The following is a 13,545-nucleotide window of genomic DNA, read 5'->3' as shown; positions in this document are numbered from 1 at the left end:
ACAGCACTTTGAGATTGTAGAGGCCGGCGAATGCTCCTCTGGGGATGAATGACAGATCGTTTCCCGCCAAACGCCTGAGAAAGAAAGAGGGAGAGTTGAAATGGTGAAAACAAAGGTAAAAAAATAAAATAATACTTTCCATAACAGCAACAACAAGGGATATGCTGTGCACCAATTTGTGATTGGTTACATATCAATAGTCAAACATCAACATGGTGACGTATCTTCTTCCCCAGTAAACATGATATTCCCACTAAGTCCTGACTTTCAAACTACCAGAAAACACTGGGCTGTAATGGGTCCTGCAGAGTCTGTGTGTTTTTCGAGGCCACGCAGAGTTCAGCCAGTCCGCATGTACCCAGCATGCACCTCTTGCGGTGTCCTATCGCCGTAGTGACGTTTCTCACGCCACGGTGACAAATATCACACACACACAGACACACGTATAAACACACATGGCTGGCAGCAGAGCAGAACAGCAGCCAGAGTCATGTTCAGGTCTCTGTGAGGTCAGCTGTTCACAGGCCGAACCCTGAGCTTTAATTTAGTCCATCAGCGTCCGTCTGCAGAGACACTGCTGCTGGGTGCATCGCCGGTTTAACCTCCCAGGGGTTTGTTCACAGATCCCCTTCCCCCAATTAATCATAGAACCATTGGTCAGATAAAACAAGCCATTTGAATAGACTTCAGGAAATAAAGGTGAATTCATTTTTGTACATTTTTTACACCAAACAATCCACTGTTTACTATAAAAATTAAGTGTCAGATCTACTGAAAATAAAGGTTGTCTGCACCCTTACAATATTAATGATAATGATTGAATAATATGACTTTGTAGGAGGTTTATTTTATGTGTCAATTACCTGACACCTTCAAATGTGCAAAATGCAAACTAAAAAATGTAATGATTTTAAAAGTAGATTTTGACAAAGATCTGATTTGTAATTTATGAAATAATTTAGATGTTACATACTGATGTGGAATGAAGCCAGGGGATTTCAGGGCCCCGTGGGGTCTTGGGCCCCGGGGGCAGTGTTGCCTGTTTTGCCCAGCTGGTAATCCAGCCTTAGGTAGGTGAGGACAGATGGGATTACATATCGTATCCTCACAGATATCTGAGCTGCTCGGCCGCACACACACCCTCACTGCAGACGCTCATATCATGCATAAACACTAAGCCTCGATCCCAGGAGCTCAGACCTAAAACGAAGGCCGTGTCTGTCATCAGGAAAGGCGAGAAAACAATAGAAAAACAATTTCTGCGCCTGAATGTGACACCACCAGTTTGTGGCTCAAAGAAAAAAAAGAGAATCGTTCATTAATCATAATCGTGATATCGCCCAGCAATAAGATCTCTTATATTTCTCTACTACAAAGAGTCATATCACGGTGTTTGAGATGATGATTTTTTAAAGAGCTTAATAAGGTGTTGAACTGTCGGTGAGCCAATCAGAAGAGAGGAGGCTCTGAGCTCAGTTTTTGAATACAGGCTGTGTGCATTTCTCTGTGGACTGAGGCTTTGATACTTTCACAGTATTAATATAGAAGCTAGACCTGATCTATAATCACACTACACATGGACACAGACCTTTACACTGGAGGAGCTTTAAATGTAAAGACGTTGAGTCTGAAGTCGCTGTGACGTTTTCCTGTATTAAACCAGACGAGGATCTTTTTCTAAATCATAAACATAATTTCTAGGAGACGGTTGAATGAAGCGCACCTGTAACCAGTTTGTTTGTAAACTGTTGAACAGACTTTGTGTGTTCAACCTGGAAATCTCGCAGCTCCGATTCACACTGAGATTCCTGGAATTTCATCAGGTGTCACCTCCTCGACTCGAACACGGTAAATGATGACATATCAGCAAGGAATGAAAATCTGTGTGTGTGTGTGTGTGTGTGTGTGTGTGTGTGTGTGTGTGTATGTGTGTGTGTGACTCACAGCTCCTCTAGGAAGTGCAGGTTGGACAAAGCTCCACTGGACAACACAGTCATATTATTCATACTCAGATCACTGCAAAGAAAAAGAGAGAGAGAAGTGATTGTTAATGTTTCTCAACCTTTACACTTTTTGCAGTAAAGTCACAAATAAATATAATAATAAGTCATAAAATACATTTAAATAAATCAACAATGGGGATAAAAAATAAAAATATACATCAGCTTTTATGAATGGTTTTCAGATTTTTATCATAATAAATAACATCCTGCTCCAAACAGTTAATTTGAAATACAAACACTGCATTAATGACTCATGAATTATTAAAGAGACATAAGGTCATAAAACGGCCACAGAGTCTGTGTTCACACACAGAGACCATTCAATACACACACACACACACACGTTTCACATATAAAAACATTTAGTTTCACAAAGCATCTACTCAGGACTCGGGTAGCACACACACACACACACACACACACACACACACACACACACACACACACACACACACACACACACACACACACACACAGGACTTCACGCCTCCTTCAAAGAGCTGGTGAAAGGAATGAGTCAACACACACCTGAGTGAGAAACAAGACGGGAGTGGAAGTTACTGGAAAGAGAGAAAGCAAGAAAAGAATGAATGAATAAACGAATGAATGAATGAATGAATGAATGAACCAGCTTTCCCTGCTCTGCTCTGAAGTTCCAGGACTTTCAATGACCTCTACCAAGCTTCCTACATGACTTCTAGCAAAGAAGAAACCTGGCAGAAAGTATGTGGACACAGTTTACAACCCTCATGTATGAGCACAGGTTTGTGTCACATCTCTAAATGTAATTAATGAAAGATTTTTTTAACTTCTTTCTGAAGCTGCAACTCTGTTTCTCTCACTGTTTCGGGATCAAAACAAAGATGGCTTCTCTTCTACCTGGACAGGAAACAGAGTTGAGACATTCAGAACAACAGTGTTTTTAAACGGTTCTCTGGGAATTTCAAAAATAGCTGGTTAGAGAAAACCAGTGGTTACTTATATGACCCGAACCCATGTGAGGATCTGTGAGCATCAGCGAGGTCCGGCACTGACGCTGGAGGATAAGGTCTGGTTCAAGGTTCATCCCAAAGGTGCTGGATGGGTCAGTTGACATCAACTGCTCGTCGTCGTAGAGTTTAAACAACTACTACATGTATCTGTACAAATGATTTGCAGCTAATTTAACAACCTATATCAGTATATTTTAAGCAAAAAATGTCAATTATTCTCTTCTAAAATGTGGGAATTGGATGTTTTTGGTTGCAATAACATATGATAGGAAACTATATGTTTGTGTCACTATTTTATGACATTTTCTCGACAAACTGGACAATGATCGTAAGATTTATCAAAAATAAAAACAATAATTCACGTTGTTTTCATCTGATATCTCCACTGTAGGTTTTTCCCACAGTATGTCACCGATCTTGTTGGTCATGTGTACAATAAACATACACTGAAAAAAAACCTGTGTGATGTCAACACCACGCTAACAAAGCTAAACATGACATTAATGCGACGCTACCTAATCATGAATATGTCATGTCAATATCTAATCTAATCTAATCCACTGTGTAGTGTAAAGCTTTACAAATAGCTGAATCTTTGGTAATGTTTTGTGGGGGTGAAGTAACCAGTGGCTTTAAACCAACATCTGTTTTTAAAAATTTACTCAGCTACAAGTCAAAACATGGTGACATCAGTGTTTCTGATTGGCTCGGAGGGACAGGGACATCGTTTGTTGTGTTGTGTTTGTGTGCGGCCATGACGTCCTCTCTCCTCTCTTTTCTCTTCCTTATCTGAGCCCGTCTATTTTCTGCTCTCTGAGAGCCTGATAACTATCGGCAGGTAGCGTCTTTCCACTCAGGAGGGCTCCGGTCTGAAAGGAAGGGGAGACAGGCTGTCTCTGTCTCCAGCACACACAGGGAGGGTGTGTCGTCTGCAGGTTGAATATACTGGTTGTTAAGGAACTTTCTCAACACGCCATAAAGCCTGTTAATGTGTGTGTGTGTGTGTGTGTGTGTGTGTGTGTGTGTGTGTGTGAAGCTTTACAACATTGTCGACAGGTAGCCCGGTCACACAGAGAGGGTTTGTTTGGGCTCATTTTAGCAGAATGTTCCTTTACTCTGACCAGACCAACAGAGTCACGGCTGATTGGCTTTTACTGCTTTAACGCACACATTCAGGTTTGTATTACTGCGCTTTGAACGCAGTCTTCATTCACTTCATTTATTAACTAACACTCAGAAATATATATCTTTATATGTGAGCGTGTTTTCAGACACTGAGCTGTTCATTACCCAGACTGAGAGCTCTGTGAGTCTCTACATGTGGTCACATATCTTATATAAAGAGTTTTAAAAAAACTGAGCTATTTACAGAAAGTTTGGTTATTATTTCAAACATGATTTACTGAGAAGAATCCAAAACCATAAATTACTTAAAAGCCTTTTATTAGAGGCAAAATCCCTAATGTCTTTAACAAACTGTAGAAATTCTGATAATTTATTGAGCTAGCTTCCTGCTAACTAGTTTACGTTAGATATTCTTTCCCTCAAAGCTTACGTTAGCTCGGGTCCTGTTAAATGTTGAATCGCTAGTTTTGCCCCTCTAAAGTTATGTTAGCTTCTGCGGAGCTATTGGTGTTGTCGTAGCCAAATGAATGATAAAATAAACCAACAAATCATAATCTGTTGTTGCTTATTTAACTAAAACGGCGCTTGTAGAACTGTTGTATAAAAGCAATATCACACTCGAGGTCATGATGTTGAACTGAATATCAGCACAGCGACTCATGTGATATTTCTTAATAAGCTTTGCCCTGTAATGTTACGTTAGCTTCATTCCCTGTTAGCTGATGTTCATTGCTCTTGCTCTTTCAGCAAATGTGTGATTGCGTCAGTATTAGCTTTGTGTATCTACCATTACATTAGCTTCTTGGTAAGTAAAGTAGCTTTATAGCCTATTAGCTTTGCCCCTGTGATGTAAAGTTAGCTTCATTCCCTTTTAGCTTTGCCCTTTCAGGCAATTTTTAAGTGTTTCAGCGTTAGCTTTGTTCCTCCAATGTTATATTAGCTTCTTGCCCTGTTAGCTAATTTTGAGTCACAGGTAGCTTAGCATTGCTCTGCCCTGGTAGAGGATACTGGACTTCAATATCTTTGCCACTTTAATGTTATGTTAGCTCTGTGCACTGTTAGCTGATGTTGAAGCTGATGATCATTGATACCTTAGCCCTGCTAATATCATGTTAGCTTTGAGCTCTCTAGCCTTGTTAACTAATAGGTGGCTTAGGATAGCTTTAGCTGATGTTGTATCACTGTTAGCTCTGCCCTCCATGTTATGTTAGCTTAATGTGTTTTTAGCTGACATTAATTTCCTGGCAGCTAAGCACAGTTTCATGCCCTGTTCGTTAAATCATCTTCATCTTTCAGTCTACTAATGCTAGCTGCTAGCTCAGGCTGCAGCTAATACTGTAACATTTCTATTCATTAAGGATTAAATAGTTGTTTACTGATAATTGAGTCATCAAATTGTTCATAAAACATCAGAAAATAATGAAAAATGTTCATCAAAATCTACCAGAACCCAAACTGACAACTGCAGAATGTCTGTTTTATAAAAACAACAGTTTAAACCCAAAGAATATTCAATTTACAATAATATAAAACAAGCAAAACTGAGAAGCCAAAACCAGGAAATATGTGGCATTGCTACTTCATAAATGACTTGAATGACTAATCTACAGTATCATTTCATTTCAGATCTACTGCTCGCCCCGTGATGGTGGTCCAACAGTAACGTGTGTGGTGTGTTTTTATTTACTTCAGTCATGAGATATGGGACATTACTGAACTCAGAGACACACATGGTGATGAGAATTATGACGATGACGATGATGATGATGATGATGATGATGGTGGAGGTATTGTTGTGCTTTAACAATAAGGAAATATCCAGCCCTGATTACCCTGCTGGTATGATGTCATATGACTTCATACAATAGTCATATCTAACAGTCTTGTACTATTTGTATTGTATTTACCCTGTCCTGACCTTTTTCTGCTTGAGCTTTTATTTTGAAACAGCTGCAGAAACCACATTTCTGATAAACTGTGAATCTCCTCGTTAGTGTCCATTAAATACAGGCTTCTGTATTTTGTCGCTCGTTCGGTGAGTTGTTTACATCCGTCACTTGTGACAAGTTTAAAAGAAAAACACTACACTAGTATAGAGAGAAACTATATTGTGAGACCAACGTGTTTCAACCTTTTTTGTGAATATAGTAAAAATATTCACAAAAAAAGTTGAATACTTTGTGATTTCAGTCATATTTAAAAATTAACAGGTACATTATACTATATTATACATGACATTACAGTACATTACAAGGAAAGGTTGTAATATTTAGGGAATAAAGTCAAAACAACACAAGGAAAAAGTGGTAAAATTTTGTGAATGAAGTCATAATATTTAGAAAATAAAGCTGAGAAAAGTAGCAGTTCCAGATTGAAGTCTGAAATCAAACATTTACAAGACAAAATTATTTGAGTTGAAAGTTGTAATAATCTCAAAATTAAGTCATAATATTACAAAGAAAAGTCATACAACTACGAGAAAAAATGTTAAAAGAAAAAAGATTGAAGTTGCAAGTTTTGTTAGTAAAATATTTATGAGTCATAATAGTTTGTGAATCGAGTAAAAACACTTAAGGAAAAAAAACAAACTTTTAAACATTGAAGTCAAAAGTTAAGTTATTTAAAAGTCAAAAGATATTATAGAATATTTTCAAGATTGGAGTCATAATATTTTCATATTTAAGTTGTAATAGTTTGTGAGTAAATTCCAAAATGAAAAAAGTTAATTAAGTCAATACATTACTTAAATAAAGTCAAACATTTACAGTCTAAAAGTTTTAATACTGTATAAACTTTATTCTCAAGAGCTTTTTTCCCCTCAGGATCATGTGTGTCACAGTTAGAGTTACAGATCCACACTGAGGAACCATTTTATTGTACAAGTTCAGATGTTTTTTCTGTGTGGACTGAGGAATAAAAGAGGTATGTATGAAGAACAAGGAGAACAGAGGGATGAAAGAAAAGACGAATACATTAACCATGTTTTATGTTTTTTCCCCTCTCTGTAATGAGTTAGATGAAGCTTTGTGTGTGTGTGTGTGTGTGTGTGTGTGTGTGTGTGTGTGTGTGTGTGTGTGTGTGTGTGTGTGTGTGTGTGTGTGTGTGTTGTCTTTTTTCCGACTCCTCGGGCTCGAACTGATGGATATCAGACGATTATTCAAATGTCCGTGGCCCGCAGAAAGACAAACTCTGAAGGAAGAAAGAAAAGAGAGTTGTGTAGTTTGGAGGCGTAATGTGACAGCGAGGCCTCTCTCTGTTTTTGTCCTCTTTCACTCTTTCTTTCTTTCAGTGTTTTTCGGGGGCGGGTCAGCTGCCCCCCCCCCCAGGGGCAAGTGAACGCAGGGGGTTTATTCCCTGATCTGTCCTGTCAGTCTGCGCTGTCTGTTTCCAAAGAAAAAGATACCAGAGGACAAACAGCAGCTCCTCCAGATCTCTGTGTTTCACTGCAAACAAACAGCCTGACACTGCGAAGAACACAACGTCATCATGTTGTTACATCAGCACAGACAAATCACACTGTGGCTTGGAAGTTTGATCAATGTAATCTTTAACATCTGCTATATCAACTTCTATATCTATTTGTATCTTTCTATCTATATTTCTATTTCTATATCTATTTCTATCTTTGTGTCTAATGTATATCCATTTCTATATCTATATCTATTTCTATATATATCTACATCAGTATTTCTCTATCTGTATCTCCGAGTTCCTGATGCCCAAGTAATAGAAAGTAGAAACTTATAAAGTTAAAGTTATACACTATTAAAATCCTCCGACGTCTCCGTTGGACTGTCTGACAAAACAGCAGCAGCACATCTGGATGCAGCTCCATTTATAAACTGATTATTGATTAACATTTTTAATGATTTCTTTACATATTGAATTTCAGCAGACTTTGCATCTTCACTCCATGTTGTCTGTCGTAAACCTCACGGAGAGAGACAGGCCGTCCATTTACCTGTGTGTGTGTGTGTGTGTGTGTGTGTGTGTGTGTGTGTGTGTGTGTGTGTTGGACCGTGGCATCCAAAATCAGCAGCACTCAATGACAGCTGAGCTCAACTGGACCTTGACGAAGCTTAACGCTCTCTCGCAGCCGTGCAAACATCCTGGGCAGGTAAATGGACGACCTGTCTTCCTCTGAGGTCGTGAGAGAGGGCAGGCAGACAACAGGGGGCTCACCTGTCTGTCTCTCTACCTGTCTGTCTGTCTCTAACTTGCATCAGAAAACAAGGTTCCCTGATAAAATGTACATTTAACAAACAGAAGCAAGTTGTTAGTGTAAAAAACCTGAACCTCTCGGGGGCCAAACGAGGCTCCAGATCAAAGATTAAATGCTCAGTTCTGCTGTTGACAGAGCTCAGGACCTCCAATATGGCTGCCAAAAGGGGCGTGGCTGAAAACATCCTTCATATGTACATCAGCTCATTCATCAGAGAGCGTCTAAATGCATTCCTGTGCTCCTGCTGTCAGTCAGAGGTAGAATAGAGACTTACAGGCCCATTCAGACCTCAGACAGCACTGCTTAGGCATGCAGCTAGTGTACACACACACACTCACAAAGGCTTTGACAGATGGTAGTATTCAGAGTGACGGCGGTCAAACAGACGGACGGACAGAAGCGGATTGTAAACGGACTCTCCCCGATTTCTGTCCGTCTGAGATCAGCTACTGTTTAATGTTCTCCAAGTTCTCCACAATGACGCAGAACGTTCAAATATTCAAGACGTCAACCTGCTTAGAACCAAATACTGAAGGAAGTCAAACAAACAAAAACATAAAAACTACTCAGTTACCAAATCTGGCAACTCGCACTAAAGCTGGAGACGCTGCACAGAGCTGCTGGGCGGAGGGATACACTGTTGTTCGTCATGAAAATAGTTCCAGCACAAACTGTGTCTTTTTATGTAATGTTTGTGTGCAGATTAATCAATAAAGATACAATATAATAATCACATTATAGGTGTTTTTTTTTAAACGTCAGGCTAGCAGTTTCCCCCTGCTTCCAGTCTTTATGCTAAGCTAATTCAAAGTTTGTGCAGCATTAATCAAATTAAATTCAAGAAGACAAAACAAAACAAACAGTGAGACGTACGATTATTTACTGGAAGCCCGAATAAATTGTTCTTCTTTTGGTTTTGTGACTTTGGGATTTGGCAAAACTTTGTGAATATCTTTAAATTTACGAAACATTTTGGATTTCGCTGTAAGATTTTTTTGTGCTTGTGTTGTTCTTTTTGGGACTCGTTTACAGTCGTTCAACTCGTAGATAAGTAGTGCAAACATACTTCTACCAACTACCAACAAAACAAAATAATAAAACTTACTTAGAAATCAGAATTTAAAAATTCAAACTGTCACGATCTGTCACGGGTGCATTGTTTGTAGTTTATTCTGGAGGCGCTGGGGCCCATTGTCTCATAATCTGTTGATGCCTGGAGCCAGATAAACTAAGATAAACTGAGTATTATGAATAAATGAGCTTCTTAACAGCTGTCTCCCGACAAGAAAAAACATTCAAGACCTTTGTAAGTGAAATTTAAAGCTTTTTAATTAAGACCTGCAGATACTCGTTTACCTGAATCCAGCTCTGTCCTCCTGGTCATGGTCGCAACATGATGGGAAGCTTCTCTCGAATCTTTGCTTTTTCTTTATTGTGAAACTCTGAAGAGTTTGACCTCTTCAGAGTTTCAGTCATCACTTCTCATGGGTAGAGTTTGTTTTTCTTTTTTTTTTTCCTGCTATTTATCCAGGGAAGTTTAACTGGAAGAACCTGGCTGCTGGAGTGGGGATCAACCCGGTGACTTTAGCCCACAACCGCTCACATTCGCTTTGAAGGTTTACGAGCAATAACAAGTCGGGACTGACTGGTTTTCTAACGACTCGCCAGTATTAAATAATCAAACATTTCTCCAGCCGTGAAGTCGTGCCACAATCCCTGACGACCAGATAAATATTCCCATGTGACTTCCCACATATCATAACAGACTACAGGTGATGATGAGCAACACATCCCAACACAAACAATCTCACTCCGACCTGGTCACCCGCTCCTCAACAAACTCACGAGGACCACCTGAACGCATCATCAATAGGCGACCACCTTGCAGTGGATTCATCAGATACTGGTGACCAGGAGATGATGGGACACACACAGAAACACACACAGAAACACACACAGAAACTCCTTGATGTTTTGTTGGATTCAATTCCTGATTGGAGCTTTAATAAAGACACAAAGAACCTTTGATCGACTGTCGCTGAGTGTGTGTGTGTGTGTGTGTGTGTGTGTGTGTGTGTGTGTGTGTGTCCATCTGCCTGTCTTAGACAAACTGTAAGGAAAGTGCTTTCATTGAGACACACACGCACACACACACACACACACACACACACACACACACACACACACACACACACACACACACACAGAGCTATTCTGAATAGAAGAAGGTTTTCTTTAATGAGAGTGAAACTTAAATCCTGGACATTGTGCTGCTTTTAGACCACAGCCAAGATGGGCAGGTTTTCCTTCCCCACACACACACACCACACACACACACACACACACACACACACACACACACACACACACACACACACACACACACACAGTGTACAGTGATGTAATGGTTTTGCCAGAGCTGAAACATGTCTTGTATCGAGGCTGGTCACCTGCTGTGAGGTGAAATGGATTTGAATTCATTTCAGTGTCTCGCTTTAACAGGAGTTTAAACTCCGGCCACAGTCGCCCACTCAAGTAGAAACACTAAAACTTCACTGACACAGTTGTTAAAAGGACCGTACCAAAGTTTTTTGCATGTTGTTCAGCGCGAATAACAAACTGTTTTGGACCAGTTTTACAAAGCGTATCTTCAGTTTATAGAGGACTTAACGGCCTCATTTGCTGATGGGTCGCCCTCACAAACATTTAATCATCAAAACATTTGCTCTAATGTTTCAATTTGATTTGATTACTGTGTGAATGACTGATTTCTTTTCCATTTGCAAGTGTAAATATCCTTGAACCCAGTACTTCTGGTATCCCTGTGACCTCTTTAAGAACCACAACCTAGAACCTGCTTCAGAAGAACCACAACTAACTGAAACTCCTGAAGAAAACCTTCCTCAAAAACCGCCGGAACATTTTCAACGACCTCTTGAACATCTCAAACCTGGAACGTCACTGAAGCTAATGAAACATTTCCAAGTTCACCTGAACCCTCTCTAAGAACTACTGGAACCTCTTCAAGTGCTCCAGGAACCTCTCTTAGAACCTCTAAAACTTTCTAAAGAAATACTTAAATCTCTCTCAGAGGTGCTCCAGGAATTTTTTACAAGTACCACTGGAACATTTTCTCAAGAAGAACTTTTTTATAAACTGTTGGAACTTCTGTGAAACGCTCTGAACCTATCTTGGTTCCTATTGGTCCTCTTAAAAACCTTCTGAATTTCTGACCTGAAACCTTCTCGAAACCACTGGAATCTCTTCAGGAACCTGTAGAACTCCTTAAAGAAATGTGCAAATTTATTGGATCTATAGAACCTCTTTAAGAACTGATCTCAACCTTCTAAAAACCACTTAACTCTCTTCGAGTACTTCAGGAACCCCTTTAAGAACATCTACAACTCTCTAAAGTGACCTTTGAACCTCTTCAACAACCCCTTAACTTAACAATAGCTCCAGGAATCTCTTCAAGTAGAAGTGGGGCATCCTCATAAACATTTGAGATGGTTTTCGGGATCTAGTGGAACCACTTTAACCACACCTAAAACTTCTACAGGGAGGACACCTACAACGTTCTCAAAAACCACTGGAAACTCTTCAAGAACCCCTTCAAGGACCTCTACAACTTTCTAAACAAAGCTATGAAACATCTTCCAAAGCCACTGGAACATCTCGATAGCTCCAGGGATCTCTTCAAGCACCAGTGGAACTCAAAGATCTGTGGAACATCTTCAAGAACCCCTAAAAGGAGAACGCCTGAAACATTCCCAGAAGCCACTGAAATCTCTACAACTTTCCAAAGATACTTTTCAAACTCTTCAACAACATCTGGAACTTATAGCTCTAAGAATCTCTTCAAGCACCAGGGGAACCTCATAATTGTCTTGAGGACCTGTGGAACCTCTTTAGAACCTTTCTTACTTTCTAAAATAAACTATCAAATCCATTGAACTTGTGTAGTGTAAACTAATCTCTTCAGACCGCCTTAACCACCATATGAACAACAGTACGTGACATGCGCGTGCGTTGCGGCAGGGCGCGAGAAATAAACAAGGGACAGGTGCTGCGTTTCTCACGACTGCAGAGTATCTGTGCACGCTGACACACGCACGCGCACACAATTTGAGCGGTTCATACATCAACACAGTAAAAAAAAAAAAGAGAAGGTGAACCCTCGGTGCTGACTTACAGGTAGGATGTGAAGACGCTCAGGTTGCTCGGTATCTCCCGGAGCCCCAGGTCCGAGCAGTCCACCCGGTGCAGCAGCCCGTCCACCTCGCACCGACAGCGGCCAGGGCAGCCAGCCCTCCCCGCTCCTCGGTCCCCGTCCCCGGAGATCCCCGCCCTGGCCACCGCGGTGCTGTTCACACCGGCTGATGCCCTCTGCTCCGCGGGTACGGCGGAGCCCCTCACCCCGGTTGCGGAGCTCTCCTCCGCGGCCACTGAGCCCAGCATCTCCACCCCGGCCACGGAGCTCCTCAACCCCACAGAGAGAGCTGCAAACGCGGCCAACAAAGCCACAAACCCCGGCATGTCCTCCGTGGTTTCTCCTCGGGGGGTAAAAGTTTCAGCTCCGGTGAAATAATAAAAACACACAAACAAAGTTGCAGCCCTGGATCTGGATCACGTTGTGTTTGTTGTTGGTCTCAACTCACTGGAGTGAGACTGGAAGCGGTTTTAAACCAGACTCCCTTAATCTGGATTAAAAGTGGCGCAGAGGCAGAAAATAACAGAGAAATAAAAAGTCCAGGTTGTTTGAAGTTGAAGCTGCAGCTTGGTCGCTTTCCAGGCTGCACGCGTGGAGCTGCACAGCCGGAGTGTGTGTGTGGGTGTGTGTGGAGATAGAGAGAGCAAGTGTGTGTGTGTGTGTGTGTGTGTGTGTGATTCCCTCTACTCCTACTACAGCAGTGTGTAAACCTTATTTACTTATATAAACCTCATCCTGTCACTATGAAGAGTGAGAGAGAAAGTGAAATACTGAACGAATTAATTAATAAACACATGGATAGAATTAATTAAATGAACAAATGAAGCACAAATAAAAACATTTCTGTGATTTATTTCATTTGAAACCCTGAACATGTTGTTTTTCAGTAGTAAATTCAACTTGATGACCATTTTAATAAAGTTTGATCGTTTTAATGAGTGTGCGTGTGTGTGCGTGTGTGTGTGTGTGTGTGTGTGTGTTTTCCATGGGTTC

The 13,545-nt window shown here is 40.6% G+C and overlaps 1 protein-coding gene across 1 annotated transcript in view; it reads right to left on the bottom strand.

Moving 5' to 3' along the window:
* lgr5 (leucine rich repeat containing G protein-coupled receptor 5) overlaps nt 1-13,123 on the bottom strand; it is a 32,898-nt gene extending 19,775 nt beyond the window's left edge. Inside the window, exons 1-3 of the mRNA XM_022749084.1 lie at nt 12,535-13,123; nt 1,945-2,016; nt 3-74 (exon numbers count right to left, since the gene is read on the bottom strand). Of these exons, the coding sequence (XP_022604805.1) occupies nt 3-74; nt 1,945-2,016; nt 12,535-12,878 (488 nt within the window). The 5' untranslated portion in view covers nt 12,879-13,123. The remainder of the gene's footprint in view (nt 1-2; nt 75-1,944; nt 2,017-12,534) is intronic.
* Nucleotides 13,124-13,545: the final 422 nt, after the last annotated feature.

The sequence above is a fragment of the Seriola dumerili genome, unplaced genomic scaffold (assembly GCF_002260705.1).
Source record: "Seriola dumerili isolate Sdu_G_001 unplaced genomic scaffold, Sdu_1.0 BDQW01000138.1, whole genome shotgun sequence".
NCBI classification, from domain to species: Eukaryota; Metazoa; Chordata; class Actinopteri; order Carangiformes; family Carangidae; genus Seriola; species Seriola dumerili.
This window is presented reverse-complemented; position numbering and strand designations above follow the sequence as displayed.